Source organism: Phacochoerus africanus, chromosome 15, assembly GCF_016906955.1.
Source record: "Phacochoerus africanus isolate WHEZ1 chromosome 15, ROS_Pafr_v1, whole genome shotgun sequence".
Classification (NCBI taxonomy): Eukaryota; Metazoa; Chordata; class Mammalia; order Artiodactyla; family Suidae; genus Phacochoerus; species Phacochoerus africanus.
Genome location: NC_062558.1, coordinates 90,102,623 through 90,126,246, shown reverse-complemented (window position 1 = coordinate 90,126,246; position 23,624 = coordinate 90,102,623). Strand labels below are relative to the sequence as shown.

The window sequence follows — 23,624 nt, the reverse complement described above, 5'->3', positions numbered from 1 at the left end:
ACAACTTGAGGAACTTTGTTTTATGGTTATAAAATGTAGAGCTACAAGCTTGACTTCTTACATAAGGACTTATATCCCAATGGCTTCTTCACTCTTCATCTACAGCTCAGATTTTACCTGCACTATACCCCGCTCAGCATGAAAAACTTCCCACTTTCCCCATGCTGCTTTCTGCTACCAGCTCTTTTTTTTTTTTTTTTGTTATTATTGCTATTTCTTGGGCCGCTCCCACGGCATATGGAGGTTCCCAGGCTAGGGGTCGAATCGGAGCTGTAGCCACTGGCCTACACCAGAGCCACAGCAACGCGGGATCCGAGCCACGTCTGCAACCTACACCACAGCTCACGGCAACGCCGGATCGTTAACCCACTGAGCAAGGGCAGGGACCGAACCTGCAACCTCATGGTTCCTAGTCGGATTCGTTAACCACTGCGCCACGACGGGAACTCCTATTTTTTTTTTTGGCTTTTCTAAGGCCAGACTCGAGGCATATGGAGGTTCCCAGGCTAGGGGTCTAATCGGAGCTGTAGCCACTGGCCTACACCGCAGCTCACAGCAGCGCTGGATCCTTAACCAACTGACCAAGGCCAGGGATGGAACCTGCAACTTCATGGTTCCTAGTCAGATTCGTTAACCACTGAGCCATGACGGGAACTCCTGCTACCAGGTCTTAATTAAGAAGCCTGAGGGCTGTGGCTGTGGCTGTGGCAGGATTTTATTGGGCAGAACTTAATAGGAACAACAGGTTTGCAAACATGTAGGACTTAATAAAAGAATATAGGTTTTAAGAAAATAATAAAGCCTATGATATGCTGCCTCTACAGGGTTTATCAGAGGTGGGCTCCAGGGATCTGAAACATAGCATATTTTTGTCAGCAGTTTGGAGAATAATAGCTACAGCATCTCAAACTATACATGTATATTTAGCTTCTGGTGACTGGTGGAAAGGTGATGGGGACCATGTCTGTTGTCCACATGCCGTGGACTTTATAGTCCTCATCTTATCTCACCCTCACAGTCTCCCAGTGCAGTTGTATTGATTCTGCTTTACAGATGAGGAAATGGAGGTTTAGGAATATTTAGTAACTTGCTCAAGGATGCACCGCTAACAAGCAGTGGAGCTGGGACTCGAGCCCCACTGTTTGACTTGAAAGGTCATGTGTTCAGCTATAGGGCCATTGTGCCTCCAGTTACCAGTGTTGCAGGATTCTCTTACAGAGAGATGGGACACAGAGGCTTTTTGCCAGGAAGCAGCGTTTATTAGTGCCGGCACTGGCTCAGGGGATTCATATCCAAAGGCTGAGCTCCGAATGCAGTGGGGTGCTGTCTTATATACCCTCCCTTATTTTTTTATTTTACGCTTGGGTCCCTTTGTCCCCCTTATAAGATAACATACATTCTGTAAATTCTGGTTGGGTGGTCTGTGTTACAGACTTGCACATGAATATGCACGCAAATGCTGGTTATGCCACATTGCCTTCCCTTTGTTCTGGGAGGGCCCTTACCACACCAGGACAGGGTTTGTGAGACATGGGCCAGTGTTGAGGTTCAGTTATAATAGGAACAGCTTCCTATTCATAAGGTCAATGCCTGCTGAGTCAGATAACATGAATAAGTAATGTGCCTTGGAGGAAAGATATTAGGGAGTGATGGACTAGGGTAAAATGGGGACCAAGACCAACTTATGTTTAAAAGGGGGCCCCTAACCAACTCCATCCAGTTGTCAATATTACAGCTACAGGTCTATTCAAGAGAAATTTGAAATCTGAATCTCATATGAAAACCTTCCATTTTGAAAAAAATGGCACTGATTCATGTTTAACCCCTACAAGCCAAAGAGAACACATTGTGAGTGTTTGTCGTTATCCTCTGCTCTGGAGGACAGAGGTAAAACCTCCATATATCTTCCTTACTTTCATGGTCCCAGGCCCTAGAACAGGGTATGGAAGCTCAACAAAGATTTATACAACAAATGAATGAATTCTCAAATCCACAAGCTGGAAGAGGTGAAGAAGTATCAAGCCCTGGCTCCCAAATGCATAGTCCGTTCATCCAGGGCTGCCCAGAGGGATGGGAAAGATAAAAATGTAGCAGCTGAACCCGTACACATTCCCAGTGGAATTGGGCGGGAGGGGGTTGGCGGAATGCTCACATTTTTACTTCCATAAGGCAAAGTTGATCTGAGAACTGGGTGAGACTAAGCTGCCTCACAGAAGCAGGGTTGTCAGAGCAGGGAAGCCTGGAAATGAGAAACCTGAGCTGTCTCCACTAACCTAGTTCCTCTTTTCCAGTATGTTCTCCATTCCCTAATTATGTAATCCATGAAGTGGGTTGAATGGGGTATAGAAGTCCAAAACATGGAGGAAAATAATGAACTTATGGACAGTAAGTTACTTGGCAATTTTTTATAGAAAGGCATGCCTACGTATTTAATGCATCCTATACATATGATCCCGAGGAGATTCTGAGTCATCTTTGAAAATCCTTAAATATTTCTGGTTAATAAGTTAGATAACGGAGTTCCTGTCATGGCTCAGCAGAAATAAATCTTATGAGCATCTATGAGGATGCAGGTTCCATCCCTGGCCTCTCTCAGTGGGTTAAGGATCCGGCGTTGCTGTGAGCTGTGGTGTAGGTTGCAGACATGGCTCAGATCCTGTGTTGCTGTGGCTGTGGTGTAGGTGGGTAGCTACAGCTGCGATTCAACCTCTAGCCTGGGAACCTCTATATGCCACAGAAGCAGCCATAAAAAGACAAAAAAAAAAAAAAGTTAGATGAGACATATTAACAAAGGGGTTTCCCAATAAAACCCTGCCAAAGCTTCTATCTATCCCAGTTTACTTCTAAATGTGAAAAATATCTCATTCTCTGTGCTGCGAATATAGGTGTACGGTTTTTGTAATAATAAGCCCAATCATTAGTCAAGCAAAAACTCAGTCTTCATAAAGTGTTATGTTTCCAACTCTACAATTAAACTTCAATATATTCAACTATAAGGCAGACCTCACTGGCAGAAGTTTTATTCCAAGACAACAAAGGAAATCCCTTGTCATCAGCTGCCACTAGCCCAACAGGGACAGGCTGGGCTTCTCTCCTGTGCCTGTGACGGGGAAGAGAGCACTACTTCGCTGCTCCTCACCGATTACACCTCAGTTTACTACCAACACAATTGATGTCCTGGCTCTCCCAGGCCCTGGTGTTGGTGTTACTGGTGTTTGAGGTTACCAGCCACCCTGCCATGCACATCTCAGGGCACACTTTCCTTTCCTAGCTCCCAAAGGAGCCGGTTTCTCCTCTGGCTCCCAAGCTGGCATTGTGGTTGAACAATATTACTTTTTTAACTAAAGAAACAATATTACTCAAGAGCCAACCATCCATCCTCTCCAAGCCCATCCTCACCCTGGAGATGCACCTTACTTGCTTTCTTTAATAAATAACACATAGCACCCTCCTCAAAGCAACCAGTCGGAGACCACCTATGACTATATGGAAACTACAGACTCCAGCTTCCAATCATCCACGTGTCCCCAGAGTGCTGTATCATCTTTTCACAGTTTCAAAAATGATAATACTGACCTTTAAGAACTGTGGGAGAAGATTCAACAGGCTTCTCTGACGTTCAGCTGGGCTTCTGGGATCCAACTGCTGGTACTCCAGAAACTTCCGTTCTAGCATCTCCCAGAGGGCAGTGGGGCCAGGGGTCTGCCCTCCTTGTGGGAGGTCAGGAGCGGCAACATCAGGCTGGCCTTTATTTTCAGAACCTGGATCCTCAGCCCTGTCTTCAGCCTTTGAGACGTCTTTCGCCTCCATACCTCAGCAAAGCAGATCTGAATTCAGAACAAAACAGCAAAATGAACAGTCCTGTCACAGCACTTTCTGGAGAAGCTGCTGTGAGACAAGGTACCATCCTCCTTCAGCCCAGTTCCTGTTGAAGGTGGTTCCTCTAGGAATCTGAAACTGACTAAAACAAGGAACACGTCTTTACAAAGAGATTCCTTAACAATTTAGAAGTGACTCATCTTAACAATCTTTTGTGTGCCAGGCACCTTGCTAGACTCTTTATGCAGGCTCTCATTAAAGAGATAGGCATTCTTATTTTCTCTATATAAGAGGGCAGTATGATGTCCAGTTGAAATGCAAACTTTTAACACCAAAGCCTGTTTGGTTTGTTTGTTTGTTTTATTTCTTGATGCTATTCCCCTTTAAAAAGGCTGAACAAATAGAGAAGACGTGTAAATATCTTACCAGCATATTCAGGCATGTAATTCTCTATCTTCGATTATAACTTCCGTGTACCACATGAGTCTAAAAGGATGTGAGTTCTTCATTCTCAGCATTATCACACTCAATATTTTTAGAGGACTTTATCCTCAAAGTGACCCTTTGAACCCCTAAGTTAACCTCTCTATTCACACACAAAGGAGCAGTTCATGCAAGCTGGGACCTGGGGTCAGTAGGGGCGAGGACAGGAACATGCAAATGAGACTGGCCAAAGCCTGGTTTTCCAGGTAGGTAGCCTCCAGACGGTACCTTTATTTGTGTCCCTGACTTTTCAGTTATCATACTTCATAGCTGAGTCATGACTGATTGATAGCACAACAAAGGTCTGCTTTTTGTCAGGAGTGCAGGAAACTCCAAGCAGGAACCAATGTTTGGGTTCCCTACAGGAAGACTTCCCCAGTCACGGGGTCACCACCTAGGGGGTCTATCCTGGGATCTGGCCAATGACCCAATAGACACTAATCAAGGGATGGAAACCAGATAGATGGACACAGAGGTGGATCTGCCAGTGTTTTGCTCTGGGCTCAGCAGCTGAAGGGATATGTCATGCTTTATTTTTAGCTCAAACACACATCCCTTGCAGGCTAGAATGGGAGTTAACTAAGGGTCACATGGCCAGACAAGCCATCCCTCTTTGGAACATTCTCACCCTTTAGGTACAAAACTCCCTGAGTCCCTGGCTCTTCCTCTTTCACACACACTTATTATTCTCAAACTTCACTTGCAGAAATTATTTTCTTCTACAAAAGCCATGGACGTTCAGTGTCAAAAATTGGGAAGAAAAAAGGTAACAGGGAGAATATCAAGCTGACCCCTACCCAAAAAAATTACCATTGATATTCAGGCTTTTATCCTGTTTAATAAAACATCATTATTGAAGGAAACTTTTTTTAAAAATTAAAAAAAAAAAACCCTGAAGTTCTCGTCATGGCTCAGTGGTTAATGAATTCAACTAGTATCCATGAGGACTCAGTTCAATCCCCGGCCTCACTCAGTGGGTTAAGGATCTGCCATTGCCATGAGCTGCAGTGTAGGTCCCAGATGCAGCTCAGATCCTGCATCACTGTGTGTAGGCCGGCAGCTACAACTCCGATTTGACCCCTAGCCTGGGAACATCCATATGCCACAGGTGTGGCCCTAAAAAGACAAAACAAAATTTATTATTGTTGATTTACAATGCTCTGTCAATTTCTGCTATATGACGAAGTGACCCAGTTATACATATATTATTTTTTTCACATTATCCTCCATCATGTTCCATCACAAGTGATCAGATATAGTTCCCTGTACTATACAGCAGGATCTTATTGCTTATCCACTCCAAATGCAATAGTTTGCATCTACTAATGCCAAACTCACAGTCCCTCCCACTCCCTCCCCTCCTTCTTTTTAACCTCAAGTATGTTCTCCATGAGTTTGTTTCTTTCTGTAGATAGATTCATTTGTGCTGTATATTAGATTTCAGATATGTGATATCATATGGTATGTGTCTTTCTGACTTACTTCACTTAGTATGAGAGTCTCTAGTTCCATCCACGTTGCTGCAAATGGCATTATTTTGGTTTTTTATGGCTGAGTAGTATTCCATTGTGTATATGTACCACATCTTCTTAACCCATTCATCTGTCATTAAACATTTAAATTGTTTCCATGTCTTGGCTATTGTGAATAGTGAACATAGGGGTGCATGTCTTTTTCAGTGAATGCTTTCTCTGGTTATATGCCCAGGAGTGGGATTGCTGGACTATATGGTATTTCTATAGTTAGTTATCTGAGGTACCTCCATACTGTTTTCCACAGTGGATGTACCAATTTACATTCTCACCAGCAGTGTAGGAGTGTTCTGAAGGAAACTTTTTATCTGTACGTTCGCTTTGTCAGTTGATGGGCTGGAGCTTGGTGGAGTTTATCTATTTCCTTTTTGGGGTTGACCGGGACAGCTACTGGGGTGCCTGACATTCCTCAGTCTTAGTACCATCTCTCCCTGATCTGGACTAGGCTCTTCTCTGGCATTGATGGTTTATTCATTTTTCCCTTGGCTCTTCATCCCCCATTCCCGTCTTCCCCGCTGGGCCCAGCCCACCTGCTTGATAGCACAGGTCCTTATCAAACACAGCACAAGTACTTGGTTTCTGAACGCATGCATTTTAAATTCCTCAAATGACTTTCAGGATCTTTTCTCGGCTTACATTCTCAATCAGCCTTATGACTTCAGAACCAAGCACATGGCTCTGTGTGTGTCAACATCATTTCCTCTAACTGCTGCTCCATGTTATGCAGTAGACATCCTGTGCCTATTTGATGCGTTTGCTCCGCAGTGAATGGATAGATTGCCTGAGACATCCTGTCCTGGACATTCCCAGACCGCTCAGTTCAACTAAGTACCACCAACTAGGATGCCTCCAGAAAGCTAGCCCCAGACCACAGTCCCCGCACCTGCTCCTCCACCATTTCCTTCACATCCCTGCTTGACATCAGCCAGCTTTCCAGTGTTTGCCAATCTGACTGAAGTAAAGTGATCCCTCATTGTCACTTTAACTTGTGTTTCTCTAACTTTCTAATGCGTTTGAGCATCTCTTCATATGCCTCCTAGCCTTTTGGATTTCCTCTTTTGAAAAAATGACCATTCATAACCTCTGCTTGTATCTTTGCCTCTTTTTCTTGTTGCTTTGAAAGACTATATTCTAGAAACTGGCCCCTTGTTGCCTTTTTTTTTTTTGTCTTTTTATGGCCACTCCTGCAGCATATGGAGGTCCCCAGGCTAGGGGTCAAATTGGAGCTGTAGCCACTGGCCTACACCACAGCAATGCAGGATCTGAGGTGCATCTGCGACCTACGCCACAGCTCATGGCAATGCCAGATCCTTAACCTACTAAGAAAGGCCAGGGTTCGAACCTGCATCCTCGTAGATACTAGTCAGAGTCGTTTCTGCTGAGCCACTATGGGAATTCCCCTTGTTGCCTTTAAAAATCACTCATATCTTCTCTCAATCCATTTTTCTTAGAAATTAGTTCATAGCTTTCTTCTGTGTCACAAGAAAATGACTATTTTCCATGTCATTAAAGATCATCTACATCTTCATTTTTAATAGTAGAGCCATGTTGATTCTTTATTTAACTATATTTAGGACAGTAAATCGTTTCTAATTATTCACTATTATAGATGGTACTATGATGATAGGCCTCATGTCTAAGCCGTTCTGTAATTATATTCATGATTAAATAACAGATTATAATAAATTACTAAAAGGAAATAGCTGGACCTAAAGATAGGTAAAAATTTTAGGCTCTTGACACCTATTTCCAAACAGCTTCTCCCAAAACATTACATCAGTGTACAGTCTTCCTACCCAGAGTGTACCAGAATTCATGCTTCCTTAGTTACTGTTTTTTAATCCTTGGTGATTTGTTGGGTAAAAAGCAATGGCATCTAACAGGCATATGAGAAGATGTTCAACATCACTAATCATCATGTAGATGCAAATCAAGTCCACAAGATATCAACTCACCCTTGTCAGAATGGCTATCATCAAAAAGAACGCAAATACCAAATGTCAGTGAAGGTGTGAAGGAAAGTAAACCCCCATACACCATCAGTGGGAATATAAATCTGTTCAGCCACTATAGAAAACAGTATGGGGGTTTCTCAAAAAACTAAAAATAGAACTACCATATGACCTAGCAATTCCACTACTGGGTAATATCTGAAAAAAATGAAAATACTGATTTGAAAAGATACATGCACCCCAATATTCATAGCAGCATCATTTATAATAGCAAAAATATAGAAGCAACCTAAGTGTCCATCAGAACATGAATGGATAAAGAAGATGTGGTGCATATATACACAATGAAATATACCACTCAGCCATAAACAAAAGAAGAAATTTTGCCATTTGCAGCAACATGGATGGACTTGGAGGCATTGTGCTAAGTGAAATAAGTCATACAAAGACAAATCCTGTATGATATCATTTACATGTGGAATCTAAAAAATTCAATAAAATAGTGACTATAACAAAAAAAGAAGACACAGATATAGAGAACAAACTAGTGGTTACCATTGGGGGGGAAAGGACAAACATGTGGGTAGGGGATTAAGAGGTAAAAACTATTGGGTGTAAAATAAGCTACAAGGATATATTGTACAACATGGAGAATATAGCCAATATTTTATAATAACTATAAATGGACTGTAACTTTCAAAAATTGTGAATCACTATATTGTACACCTTTAACTTATATAAGAAAAAAATTTTTTCTGGTTTTTAGGGCCATACCCAGAGCAGTAGAAGTTCCCAGGCTAGGAGTCCAATCAGAGCTACACTGCCAGTCTACACCACAGCCACAGCACACCAGATCCAAGCTGCATGTGCAACCTACACCACAGCTCGCAGCAACACCAGATCCTTAACCCACTGAGTGAGGCCAGAGATCAAACCCACAGCCTCATGGTTCCTAGTCAGATTCGTTTCCACTGTGCCATGACAGGAACTCCAGAAAAAAAAAATTAATTAAAAAAAAAAAAGCAATGGCATCTCTGTTGTATCTCACTATGTATTTTGTTGGCTGTGTTTCTGTCTGCCTGCTGCTCAGTGCCCTTCCAGGCTCCCTGTGGTGGTTTTCTGGTACCAGATAGATGCCATATGTTCTCATTTCACAAGTTCCCTGTAGGAGATCCGAGCTACTCCCTTGGCTTTAATTATCCTTGAGAGCCACATACCCACTAAATGTTAGCTCTGTAAAGGAAGACCACTCTACCTTTATCAGGAGTTGGCACAAAGTAGATGTTCAATACAATGTCACCATATACATGAATAAATGAATGAATGGCATGGTATGCTGATGGCACACAAATCTCTCTCTCTCTCTCACTATATATATATCCCAGACATCTCTCCTAAGCAAGTTGTTTTTCTTCTTCGATTCCCCACAAAATATGAAAATCATTATATCTCAATTAGACCACCATCCCCATCATAAACAGAGCCATCTCAAGTCCAGCATGGACATCCCAACACACAGGATGGTGGCCAGAGCCAAGCTAAGCATTGTCTCTATCACATAAAGGTCATCTGGGGGCCGTACCTGCAGGCGCTATTATCCAATTTGTTTAATTCATTCATTCATGATAGCAGCTAACACACCATGTTTCCAGGACAAGCAGGTGCAAAGACACGGTTAGCATCAGTCAGGTCAAGATATAAAAATGTTTTCCTGGGGAACACAGCTGGACCCCCCTGGGGAAATATCAGAGCCCCTCTCTTCTCCTCTGACCTTAAGAAGCCATGTTTACCGAAGTGAAACACCTGAATCATGTTCCCTTGAAAAGACAAAGATTTCTGAAAAAACAAGAATTTCTAACAAATGGGGATCCGTGAATCCCATGGAGAAGTCATCTGACTCAGATGGCAAGCTGTGGCTGTCCCCCCTCCTGTCCTTCTGAAGGCCCGCTTCAGTTTTATCCATAAAAGGAAGGAGGTGGAGAATAGCTTCTCAGAGCTGTGTGAAAAACAGCAAGAAGATACCCCTCACTGCCAGGATGGGAGTCCAGGGCTGGGTACAGTCCCAGCTTGGCTTCTGTGGTGCCTTAACTGAGTTACTTCTCCTCTCTGAGTCTGGGTTTCTCCTCATTGAAATGGCCACCCTTTGGCCTTTATGTACTGACCACGGAAGAGCTGCAGGGCAGTGAGTCAGCACAGAAGGGCTGGAGAGACACCTGAGTGGGTGGAGAGCCTGCAGGTTGTCCATGGTGAGAGGCGCATTGCTTTCAGGGAGTCAGATGATAAATGTGCAGTGACCCGAGGTGGGGATTCCCTAGGACCTCAGAGACATGTAGGCCCCTGGGGTTGGGCATCTCTGCCCATCCTCACTCCCAGCACCCCCTGCATAGATCCCTCTAGCCTCGTTGGAGCTCTGCTTTGTAAAGTCTCAGAAGCAGAGCACCCAGGGCCTCCTTCTTACAGCTGCTGCCCTAAAGAGTGACATCTGGAGTCTAAAGAATCAGCTGGGTTACTCATGTTTGTTCAGGCTGCTAAATCCACACTCGATTGACTGCTTCACCCCTTATTTCTTGGGAGGTGATTTGCCAAAGGGTAAAATCTTAGGATAGGAGATGTGGTTTAGCAGCCCTTGGAGCTAAGATGCCAGGGAGCTATTCTGGAGGACACAGAGCAAGAAAGTGTATGGAGCCACCCTCCAATAGGGCAAGGAAGAGGAAACCGGGGACTCGGTGCTTTCTGCAAGGAAGCTCAGACCTGGTGACCTATGATAACTCAGAGACCTGGAGAACAGACCTGTGCTTGCCCAGAGGATGGGGGGAGGGAGTGGGATGGATGAGGAAGGAGTGGAATGGATGGATAAGCAATGAGGTCCTATTGTACAGCACAGGGAACTATATCCAATCACTTGGGATGTACCATGATGGAAGATAATGTGAGAAAAAAAGAACACACACACACGTATATACATTTTTTTCTTATAGTTGATTTATAGTGTTGTACCGATTTCTGCTCTACAGCAAAGTGACCCATTGTAAATCAATTATAAGGAAAAAAAAGTTGATATGATAAAATTCAAGATTAAAGTCCCCCTCCCCTCAACTTTCTTGTCAGCGTATATGACTATTACCCTTTCTAGACTGTACACACCAGGTGCAGAGGCATACCTGTTTGCCATCTACATCACAGGCAATGGCCCCCAGATCCTGGAGCTGGGGGAGCCTCTAAACCAGATGGTGCAGAACAGGAAAGCTATTTCCTATATGGGGCTGTAAATAACCTGTTTTCCTCTCTATTCAAAAATCACTTCCTCATCGTATGTCAGCAGATCCAGTGCCCTTGCTCCTGTGTCAGCAAGAGCCTGGCCTCAACCTGGAGCTCTCTCTAAAAAATGACAAAGTCAGTCTTATTCCAAAAACATGTGCAGTCTTATTCCAAAAACATGTCCCCATTTCATGTTAACAAGAGACCTTACAAGTTAAAAGCAGATGAAAGGGGGCCCAGGGGAGTAAGGAATGGACAGAAGTTGTAATAATATGGAGGCTGGGTTCACTGCACAGCCTGCTGTAGTTAATCAGAAGCACTCCCCAATGACCAGGTAGGGTTCATCCCAGGTTCACAAGGATGGTTCAGCATACACAAATCAATCAACGTCATACACCACATTAACAAAAGAAAAGCCAAAAATCATATGATCATCTCAATAGACGCAGTAAAAGCATTTGACAAAGTCCAACATCCATGCATGATCAAGACCCTCGCCAAAGTGGGTATAGAGGGAACATTCCTGAACATAATCAAAGCCATTTATGACAAACCCACAGCAAATATAATAGTCAATGGAGAAAAACTGAAAGCCTTCTCCCTCAAATCTGGGACAAGACAGGGATGCCCACTCTCACCACTGCTCTTCAACATAGTTTTGGAAGTCCTAGCCACAGCAATTAGGCAAACAAAAGAAATAAAAGGCATCCATATAGGAAGAGAAGAGATAAAACGGTCACTGTATGCAGATGACATGATACTATACATAGAAAACCCTCCTTGCTGTACAGTGGGAAAAAAAAAAAGAGAAGAAAAAAAAAAGAAAAAAGAAAAAAAGAGAGAAAAAAAGAAAAATAAATAAATAATTAAAAAAAAAAAAGAAAACCCTAAGGACTCAACCCCAAAACTACTTGAACTGATTCATAAATTCAGCAAAGTAGCAGGATATAAGATTAACATTCAGAAGTCAGTTGCATTTCTGTATACCAGCAATGAAATATTAGAAAAGGAATACAAAAATATGATACCTTTTAAAATTGCATCTCAAAAAATCAAATACCTCAGAATACACCTGACCAAAGAGGTAAAAGACTTATATGCTGAGAACTATAAAATTTTAATCAAAGAAATCAAAGAAGATGTAAAGAAATGGAAAGATATTCCATGTTCATGGATTGGAAAAATCAATATTGTAAAAATGGCCATACTACCCAAAGCAATCTACACATTCAGTGCAATCCCTATCAAATGACCCAGGACATTTTTCACAGAACTAGAACAAACAATCCAAACATTTATATGGAACCACAAAAGACCCAGAATCGCCAAAGCAATCCTGAGAAACAAAAACCAAGCAGGGGGCTTGGTTCAAGAAATATTACAAAGCCACTGTCATCAAAACAGTGTGATACTGGTATCAAAACAGACAGACAGACCAATGGAACAGAATAGAGAACCCGGAAATAAACCCGGACACCTATGGTCAATTAATCTTTGACAAGGGAGGCAAGAACATAAAATGGGAAAAAGAAAGTCTATTCAGCAAGCATTGCTGGGAAACCTGGACAGCTGCATGCAAAGCAATGAAACTAGAACACACCCTCACACCATGCACAAAAATAAACTCAAAATGGCTGAAAGACTTAAATATACAACAGGACACCATCAAACTCCTAGAAGAAAACATAGGCAAAACACTCTCTGACATCAACCTCATGAATATCTTCTCAGGTCAGTCTCCCAAAGCAATCGAAATTAGAGCAAAAATAAACCCATGGGACCTCATCAAACTGAAAAGCTTTTGCACAGCAGAGGAAACCAAAAAGAAAACAAAAAGACAACTTACAGAATGGGAGAAAATAGTTTCAAATGATGCAACCGACAAGGGCTTAATCTCTAGAATAAATAAGCAACTTATATAACCCAACAGCAAAAAAGCCAATCGACCAATGGACAAATGGGCAAAAGGCCTGAATAGACTGTTCTCCAAGGAAGATATACAGATGGCCAACAAACACATGAAAAAATGCTCAACATCGTTGATTATAAGAGAAATGCAAATCAAAACTACCATGAGATACCACCTCACACCAGTCAGAATGGCCCTCATTAATAAGTCCACAGATAACAAGTGCTGGAGGGGTTGTGGAGAAAAGGGAACCCTCCTGCACTGTTGGTGGGAATGTAAGCTGGTACAGCCACTATGGAAAACAGTTTGGAGATACCTTAGAAACCTATACATAGAACTTCCATATGACCCCACAATCCCACTCTTGGGCATATATCCGGACAAAACTGTACTTAAAAGAGGCACGTGCACCCGCATGTTCATTGCAGCACTATTCACAATAGCCAGGACATGGAAACAACCCAAATGTCCATCGACAGATGATTGGATTCGGAAGAAGTGGTATACATACACAATGGAATACTACTCAGCCATAAAAAAGAATGACATAATGCCATTTGCAGCAACATGGATGGAACCAGAGAATCTCATACTGAGTGAAATGAGCCAGAAAGACAAAGACAAATACCATATGATATCACTTATAACTGGAATCTAATATCCAGCACAAATGAACATCTCCATAGAAAAGAAAATCATGGACTTGGAAAATGGACTGTGGCTGCCTGATGGGAGGGGGAGGGAGTGGGAGGGATCGGGAGCTTGGGGTTATCAGACACAACTTAGAATAGATTTACAAGGAGATCCTGCTGAGTAGCATTGTGAACTATGTCTAGATACTCATGCTACAACAGAACAAAGGGTGGGGGAAAAAATGTATACATGTAAGGATAACTTGATCCCCTTGCTGTACAGTGGGAAAATAAAATTTAAAAAAAAAGGTGATGAATAAAAAATCAAAAAAATTTAAAAATTAAACCATAAAAAAAAAAGAAGCACTGAGGCAGATAAGAACATTATCAGCAGGGAAATATAGATTAAAACCACATCAAGATACCAGGGCACACCCATTAGAATGCCTTTAAAAACAAACAAGTGCTGGCAAGGCGGCTCAGCAACCAGAACGCTCACTCTTGTTGGTGTGAATGCAAATGGTGCAGTCCCTTTGGAGGACAGTCTGGCAATTTCTGAAGAAGTTAAGCATAGACCCAACCATTACCTCCTGGGTATTTACCCTAGAGATATGAAAACTTGATGTTCATTTAAAAACCTAAACATAAATGTTTATAGTAGGTCTATTCATGGATGGCAAAACCTGGAAACAACCCAAATTTTTGTCAAGGGGTGGATGAATGGATAAGTAGGCATCTCTGTACACCAGGATGCTTCTCTGACCCACAGCAACCCGGATGGATGAGTGACAGGAACCAGTCTTAAAGGGCTACACATTGCCTTATCCCATTTATATGACATTCTGAAAAAGGACAAAATTATAGGGACTATAGATAGATTCATGGTTGCCAGGGGTTTCCGGTAGGAGGGTGGCTCCAAGAAGCAGAAGGGAACATTAGGTAATAGAAATGCTCTATGTCTTAACCATCGTGTTGGTGACACAGCTATGTATGTGTGTCCAAAAGGCACACACAAAAGGGTAAGATATTCTATAGGTAAATCACACATAAAAGAACCCAAAATGAAAAAATAAAAATGCTCTGAGATGGAAAGAGTACTAATAGAGAAGCTGGAGGAGTTCCCGTCGTGGCACAGTGGTTAACGAATCCGACTAGGAACCATGAGGTTGCGGGTTCGGTCCCTGCCCTTGCTCAGTGGGTTAACGATCCGGCGTTGCCGTGAGCTGTGGTGTAGGTTGCACACGCGGCTGGGATCCCACGTTGCTGTGGCTCTGGCGTAGGCCGGTGGCTACAGCTCCGATTCAACCCCTAGCCTGGGAACCTCCATATGCCGTGGGAGCGGCCCAAGAAATAGCAACAACAACAACAACAAAGACACACACACAAAAAAAAAAAAAATAGAGAAGCTGGAAGCTAAGGGTTTAGTCCCTTCACCTGTGTCTGTCCAGTACGACAGGGCTACACCTACCTGTTCAGTTATAGTGACAGCTCCACCCACTGAAAGCTTACTTTATCCTGGCTCTGCATCCTCATCTCTGTATCATCTCCCTTTATCTTCTCACAATACCCCATGGGGAAGCAAACAAACAGTGGCAGTTTTTTATAGGTGCCGAAAGCGAGGCTCAGAGGATGTCAGTCATTTCCCCGGAGGCCACATTGCAAGTTCTATGTGTCTGACTCCTAAGCCCACGCTTTCCTCCTTAACCTCATCCCCTCCTTCCTCAGAACGTCTCCAGCTGGGGACAGGATCAAACCCCTAAGATCATAAGCTACACAGGTAAGGGGCTTGCTCGGGGCCCCTCCCAGGCCTCAGTGTCCCTGTTGGTTAAGGGGCGGAGCTTCCCCCCAAGTTCCCATTATTTTCCTATCCAATTAAAAAATACTGTACGGTTGACCCTTGAATAACACAGGGAAAATTCCCTTGTAACTTACAGTTAACTCTCCAAATCCATGCTCAGCATCTGTGGGTTCAACCAACCATGATGTTACAGTGCTATCATATTTACAATTTAAAAAAAAATCCATATAGAAGCAGACCAGTACAGTTCAAACCTGTGTTTTAAACGGTCATTTTGTCAAATTGGCTGAACTAATGGACAAGACAGGTCTATAAAATTAAAAGTACACCCTCCACAAAAGAACCAACATAAGGAATTCCTATTGTGGCACAGCAGAAATGAATTCAACTGGTTTCCATGAGGATGTGGGTTCGATCCCTGCCCTCGCTCAGTGAGTTGGGGGTCTGGCGTTTCCATGAGCTGTGGCGTAGGTCACAGACATGGCTTAAAACCCCTGTTGCTGTGACTGTGGTGTAGGCTGACAGATGTAGCCCTGATTCGACCCCTAAGCCTGGGAACTTCTATATGCTGTGAGCGCAGCCCTAAAAAGAAGAGAGAAAAAAAAAAACCAACATATACTTGTATACCCATGTTTATAGCATGATTATTTACAAGTGGGAAAATAAAAAAGGTGAAAAGGATCCAAATGTCCATCGATGGATGAGTGAAAAAAAACAAAATGTGGTCTAGCCATACAATGGAATGTTATTCAGCTTTATGAGAAAGGGAATTCTGACACATGTTATAATATGGATTAACCTTGAGGACATTGTGTTGGGTGAAATAAGTGAGTCACAGAAAGACAAACACTGTGAGTCCCTAGATGACGACCTAGAGTCATCAAATTCAGCCAAATAATATAGAATGATGGTTTCCAGGGGCCATAGGGAGGGGAGAATGGGAGTTAATGTTTAACGGGTATAGAGTTTCAGTCTGGGGAGGTAAGAAGTGTTCTGGAGCCAGATTATGGTGATGATTGCACAACATGTGAGTGTGCACCTTCAGCCACAACGTGTCTAATCCCACCCCACCCCTACTGAGCCCACTGCCCCCTGAGGCTCTGGAGGGACCATCAGCCCCCGAGGCCCTCTGTGGATGTGCTCTGGGGCCCCTGCTTCTCTTCTGCATCAACTCCCTGCTGACCTCTCTCCTGAGTCTGTCCCATCTTGGGTTTTCTCACAAAAAGATGCCAGTTTGACTGGACATCAGGACACTGAGTGGACCAAATCAAGGTCTCAAGAGGTGCAGGCCCAGGCGTTTGTGGAGGCGGGACCCAAGATGAGGACTTGGCCACTGCAAAGGTAGAATAATAACCAGGAGCAGGAATGCTGTCCCCAGGAGTGGGGACAAAATCAAGAGCACTTTCAAAGGGATGTCACAGGAGGGGCAGGCAGGAAAAGGGCAGCCTGGCAGACAGTGGCTGGAGGGCAGAGGGGTGGGCAGAGCCAGAGGCTCCCTGAGAGCCTCCACCCCAAGCTCCAGGGCAAGGACCAGCCATCACCTTGGTGCAGCTCTAAGTCCCCTTCCGTTAGCAAGTGTGCCTAGCTCCTATATTAGCCACAGGCTAAGAGTGCCTGCAGGCAGAGAACAGCAGAGCCTAGGGTCCTACATCCTGTCTCAGATGACTCAAGAGGAGAAGGAGGCAGCTCAGGTTATTTCCAGAAATGCAGGCATTTCCCTGAAGACTAAGATGGGGACTTGATTGGCAGGAACGGGGCAGGTTGGGCAACACCCCCCATGGCTCTCATCACTTCCTTTTTCTAATTCCAGTCCGTGCACTCCTGGCCAGCACACACCTCTGCGGTTTTGGCAACAGCAACAAAATAGAGTAACTCACAGAGTCTTGAGGAAGGGGCCCAGTTTTGTATCTCGGTATGTGTACCTACTTCCACATTTCCAAAAATGGCCAGGGAGCAGTTCCCCTGGCCAGACCCTCAAAGCCTAGCTGCTACTGAGCTGTCGCCGTCAGCACAAAGACACAGACCCTCAAAGCCTAGCTGCTACTGAGCTATCACTGTCAGCACAAAGACGCGGGCCAGTGACAACACAGGTAACAAGTCAGCCCCCATAATCGGGAACCTCCCCAGTGGGGGAGTTAATTCGTGGCTTGTCTTCCACTGGAACGTAAGGAAATGCTGCTTATGTCAGAATGGCCATAACTGAGTGAGCATCTACTAACAGGGCCCTCCGTGTTCTCTATGGTCTTAGAAAACTTGTAAAGTAGGTGTTATTATATCCATTGTACAGGTGGGAAAAGTAAGACTCAGAGAAATTGAGATTCAAAGAAAATAGGTAACTTATCTGAAATCAGACTGCTAATGAGTGTTAGAATTAAGGTCAAATGCAGATTTTCTGATTCCAAATCCTCCCACCCCCTTTCACCACTCCAGGTTGGCTCCACACAGTGGTCAACAGAGGTAAAAATAGACCTTGGGGGCACCTTGGGTACTAGCTGGAAAATCGTACTGCCAGCAAATCTGCAGGGGTTCCCTGGCTGGACTTGCAGAGTTGTCACTGACCGTAGGAGATTCAGCACCCAGCTTGCCATCTGGCACCCTCACATGGACAGCAAGCAGGCCTAGGACCGGACCCTGTGGTGTCACCATCCCCCAGGGAAGAGCTGCGCTCTGGGAGCCACAAGGTCCAGAGTTTAGCCCCAGCCCAAGGAGGGCACCAGCTGGCCAGTCACTCCTAGACTTCAGCAGCACATGAAGCGTTAATCACTCACCTTGCAGGCTAGCCACCAGCGCTGCGGCTCTGCTCAGCTTTTGCTCTGTGGTGTGTCATTTGATTATTAAACATGTAAGGAGCAGACTCGTCCTTGGCCCACACCCTGGACTTGAAAGCTCACAAGCAGGGGGCAGGGGACCAGTGAAGAGGCAGACAGAGTGGGGTGGGTGCTGGGCAGGGAGATGCCTGGATGTGGAGCACAGAGGAGGCTTATAGCCCCACCTCTGGTGGGGAGTGGTGGTCTAGAAGGGACTTCCCCCAAAAGACTGCACCTGGGAAGGGCACTGAGGGGTGAGGATGTGCCCCCAAAGTGAAGCAGAAAAACACTCCAGGCTGCATGTGTGTTCAGAGATGAGGGTGGGATTTGAAGAGGCTGGAGCACAGGGGGCAGGGATGGGGTAGGGGGTGCTTGTAGAGAAAGGATCACGAATGCCGGTAATGACCATGGCCCTCCCCCCATACGGTGTCCTAGGAGGCCCTACGGGGCTCTCAGCAGGGAGCATCATGGATGGCGCACAGAGCCCCTTTGCTAGATGCTGGGCCTGCCCGGAGGGCCCAGCCCAGCCCCAGCCCCCAGCATCACAGCCTATAAGAGAAGGGAGGCAGGAAGAAGGATGCTACAACACAGTGCCCAGAATGCTCGCTTTGGAGCAGGAATCCAGCACTGAGGGGGAGAGGGAAAGAAGTGGTTATAGGGGATGAGGTGGGGCGGGATGAGGGTGGGAGAGGGTACTAGAGACTTCACAGCAGCGAGGGCTTTAGAGAGGGAGCCTGAGGGGAGAAGCAGGACTGTGGGCAGGCCTGAGAGAACAGCTCTTGAGGGCAGGACAGCAAAGGGACTGAGAGAGGTGGGGCTGAACCACTGGTGGTTTAGTGCCCCTGTTCATGCTGGGAGGAGGGTGAAGAGCACAGGCAGAGGCTGGGTCTTGAAGCCCTCCCCAGATGCTGAGCAGCAGCCCCCCTGCCCCCACCACCGCAGCTCCATTCCTCACCCTCCAAACTCCGGGAAGGAGTAAAACCTCTGGGTACTTCATAGCATCCTTTATACGTTTCAGGCCACTAAGTTAAGTTGGGAGAGATGAAAGAGTTCCAGGACTGGTTAGCTCACACAATTGTCCTCTTTCTCCCATTAAATCTCTAGTATAATTTGGTCAGCAAATAAATACAAAAATAGCTAGTTAAATTTTCAAACACACTTGGAAGTATGCACTCCTGGCTTGCAAGGAATTAACCATCTCAATTCTCATAGAATTAATTTACTAAAGAATTAATTTTTAATTCTCATGGATCATAAAAAAAAAAAAATCACAACAAAGTGAGAGCACAAACCACCTACACCATAGACACTTGTCAGTTTTCTTGGGCTCCCTGTCTTCTCTGACGGTAGACAGATCTGGAGCCAGAAATCTCTGCTTTTATGTTAATGAGAAAAAGACACTTTCAGATTCACTTTTGCCCTTCATCAGAGTGCAGAGCAAGGAAACCTAGTGCTGGAAGCTGGGAGGCAAGGGTATCAGCCCCTGACTGAGCCTCTTTGCCCTCTGTGGCTCAGTTCCCCACCTGTAGCACCAGGCATCTAGAATAGATGCTCCTTAAGGGTCTGTCCACCAATGATGATCTGCTTTGCAAATTGGTCTCATGTTTGGAGCCTTCAAATTTCACCTCTGAGACCTAGATATGTGAGAATGAGTCTCCTGCAGGCTGGTGAACTTCCTTATGGTCAGGAATATTTTCTTACCCAGACCTAATTCTCCAAGGAAATGGGAGAATACACCAAGGAGAGTTGAAAGGAGCCAAGGAAGCTCGGAAAGCTAGGTTCTCTGGGTGCCTGCCCTCTGTGGGGCTTCTCCTGAAAGCCCGGGGTGGGCCCACTGCTTCCTCCTCTGGCCCCCAGCCTTGCCATGGCAGGCCTCCCTCCCTCCACTCTCCCCAAGTCCTCCCTGCCTCCAGTGTCCCCACCCACAGTGTCAGACTTGGGAGCACAGCCACACGGTCACTGCCCTGCTCAGACGCCTTCAGTGGCTCCCCATGTTCTCTAAGAATATTCTCAAGCTTTGGACCCTTCACATACGGTCCAACCCCATTCCTTGCCTGATTTCCCACTGCCTCCCCAATGGGGTCTGTTCACTCATATGCTGACCCTTTGCCTTTACTCAGGTGTCTCCTCTGCCTGGAATCTTCCTCCCTAGGCTCCACGGATCCCAATCCTGCCACCTTTTGAACACAGTTCCTGATTGCCTCCTCGGCACAGGCCTCCCTAACGGTGACCCCATAGAGAAAAAAATGGAACAAGAAAGAGAATTTAGAATGTACAATAAGCATATAAAAAGATGCCCAACCTTAGTAATTCAAGAAATGCAAATTCAAAATATAGATGGCTTTACATTTGCACTGAATTGGTAAAAATTAAAAATCCAACAAGATAAATGTTGGCGAAGACTCAGATCAATGGAAACTTTTATATATTGCTGACAAGTGGTGAAGTTTTCTGGTTTGGAAAAAGTTTTGATACCATTCAGTAAGGCTAAAGATTTGTACACCCTACAGCCCACCCTTTCTCCTTCTAGGGCATGTAAACTAGGGAGCTGTTGCACACACGCCCCAGGATATATGTATAAGGAGAGTTCCAGCAGCATTTACAAGGGCTAACAGCACCTGACAGCTTCTAAAAGAAAAAAACAAACAATCCTAGAAATATCCCAAATGCCCATCAGCAGTATGTTGGGGGATTATCCTGAGGTATAGTCACGTTTAACAGAATTCTATACAGCAATAAACACAAATGAATTAGAGGGGCATGCAACAATGTGAAGAAATTTCAGAAACATAATTTTGAGCAAATTAAGCAAGTCTTAAAGTACATTCAATTCTGATTTACAAAGTTTAAAACCAAATAACACGTCTTTAGCAACTGAAATATACATAGTTGAACTATAAAGAAAAGCAAAGGAGGAGTTCCCATCATGGCACAGTGGAAACAAATCTGACTAGGAACCATGAGGTTGCAGGTTTTATCTCTGACCTCACTCAGTGGGTTAAGGATCCGATGTTGCATGAGCTGTGGTTTAGGTCACAGATGCAACTCAGATCCCATGTTGCTGTGGCTCTGGCGCAGGCTTGCAGCTACAGCCTGGATTAGACCCCTAGCCTGGGAACCTCCTTATGCCACAGGTGCGGCCCTCAAAAAGACAAAAGACAAAAAAAAAAAAAAGAAAAGGAAAGGAAAAATAAGCTCCAAATTCAATAAAAACCACAGTTTTATCTGAAGAGAGAGAAAGGTGAGCATACAGAGGCCTTCAGTGATGCTGATGATCTTTATTTTATTTTTTTAATTTATTGTCTTTTTAGGGCCACACCGTTGGCATTTGGAGGTTCCCAGGCTAGGCATCAAATTGGAGCTACAGCTGCTGGCCTACACCACAGCCACAGCAATACAGCATCCGAGCCACGCCTGTGATCGACACTGTATACAGCTCGTGGCAACGCTGGATCCTTAACCCACTGAGTGAGGCCAGGGATCGAACCCGCATCCTCATGGATACTAGTCAGATCCATCAACCACTGAGCCACAACAGGAACTCCTGATGATCTTTAAAACAAAAAGGGGGGGGGGCATACACAGGGGTATTTTCATTCCTTATATGTGTACATTTTTTCTAATTTTTTTTCCCTATCTATTCAACATTTCAAAGCTTCCCAAGTGTGGAGACTATAGCCCAGGTCCTCACACTGGACAGGAGAGCTCTCCTTAACCTGACCCCACTCTGTCGCTCTCTGGCCAGGTCAGCTGGCACACTCCTTACCACCTGGCTTCTGCCACTCTGACCTCCTCTGCACTTTGACCTTCTCAGTTCCTCCTGCCAGAAACGCTTCTCAAAAACACACATGGCTCAGGCCCTCCCTTCCCTCAGGTCTCCACTCAGAAGACATGTGCCTTCCTGGGTCTCTTGATCCCCACTCTCTACCCTCTGTCTCTGAGCCACTGGAGCCAAAGGCATCAAGAACAACCTACCCCTGTCCACTGACCCAGCCGTCTTTAACAGCACCTGGCAGGAAGTGGCTCTCAATAAATGTTTGCTGAACAATTAAATGGATGACTATGCAGAAAATCATCTTAAAATTGAAAACTTCCACAGAAAAGTTACGACATAAAAGCCTTAGTTACCAGATTAGCTCTCCCTCAAAGAGATTGGGTCAGTGTTCTATGAGGTGCAATTTTCGGCAGGCCAGAAAAGAGCTAATTCTCAAACTAGGTGGTCCTGCAGATTCAGAAAATATTGGCATTTCTAAGCTTTGATGTGGTAATTCAGATGAGGAAAGGACAGCCCCAAAGGGCACCTACTTGCCAGACTCTCAGTGGTGACCACAGAGCCAGCTCTCTTGGTGACCAATCTAAAGTGGCCCCTCCTGCTCAGCACCCTTCAGAGGCCCACAAAGGGCTGGGCAAGGGAGTGCCACAGCCAGTCCTCTCCATCCCTGGACTGTGGGCACAGACAGGCCAGTGTCCAGCCTCTCCTGGGTGTGGCAGGTCACCTTCTTCAGCTTAACGTGAGAAAGGGCTTGACCTGAAGTAGAGGAAGGAGGAACGGTCCTGGCCAGTCTCGACAAACCCTAACAGGGACAGACACCCCAAGAGCAAGATACCCCAGCAGATCCAGACATCGGAGTGGCCCTGGGTGCTTGTGCTGCCTGCCCTGTGCACACTTCCTGCTGCTCAGCTTTCCCACATCCACAAACCCAGATCAGGCACTAGTGGTCACATGGGTTCCCATGCCTAGCTCTCCAGGAGGCAGCTGGTCAGCCTGCCCTGGAAGATAGGACCCTTCCCCTGCCCACCTCTAGGCTGGCCATACATGACCAAGAGCAAGGTGACCTACCTGGAGTGTGTCCTTCAGAGCATGCAGACGTCAGATGGCGTGGGTGCCCCCATACCCAGACACAGCCCCTCAGGCTTAGGGGAAGAGGACCCAGCCCAGAAGCTTCAGTCCTTAAGGGTGTTTCACTATGAATCATTTGAGCTGGGTTTCTGCTCACTTCCTGGAGAAAGCAGAAGTGGAGTGTAGGCAGATGCCTGATTCTGCCTACTTCCCACACATGAACAGGGCTGCCTCAGTTCTGGTGGGTAACTCGACACTGTAGAAAGGCTGCTTAGGGCAGGATGGTCAAGTGGTACTGGGCGGGGCCAAGGACAAAGAAGGAGAGTTAGTAAAGGTGGACACAGACTTCATCCCTGTGCTATTTGGCTAGACTTCTCTTTCTTTTCTTGGCCCCACCTCTCCTCTCTGAGCTTCTGGAAGAGCGAAGACAATAATGGTGTCTAGGTGAATTTCATTAGAGGTGTGTCTAACGTCCATCCATGGACATCACCTGGGTTCGTCATACTTCTTCCCCGAGGCTTCCAGGACCAGAGGGAGCTTCTCACTTGGATTCCTTCCTCCTCCATCCTCAGACCTAACTTAGACCACTGATCA

The 23,624-nt window shown here is 45.2% G+C and overlaps 1 protein-coding gene across 4 annotated transcripts in view; it reads right to left on the bottom strand.

Annotated features, from left to right (window-relative positions):
• Positions 1–23,270, bottom strand: part of WDFY4 (WDFY family member 4) — a 280,348-nt gene extending 257,078 nt beyond the window's left edge. For 3 of the 4 annotated variants that reach the window (XM_047759613.1, XM_047759614.1, XM_047759615.1), the window contains exons 1-2: positions 23,031–23,266; positions 3,577–3,827 (exon numbers count right to left, since the gene is read on the bottom strand). In XM_047759613.1, the coding sequence (XP_047615569.1) occupies positions 3,577–3,810 (234 nt within the window). In that variant the 5' untranslated portion in view covers positions 3,811–3,827; positions 23,031–23,266. Of the gene's footprint in view, positions 1–3,576; positions 3,828–23,030 lie in introns of all 4 variants that reach the window. The other variant, XM_047759616.1, reaches the window with a different exon arrangement.
• Between the last annotated feature and the right edge of the window lie 354 nt (positions 23,271–23,624).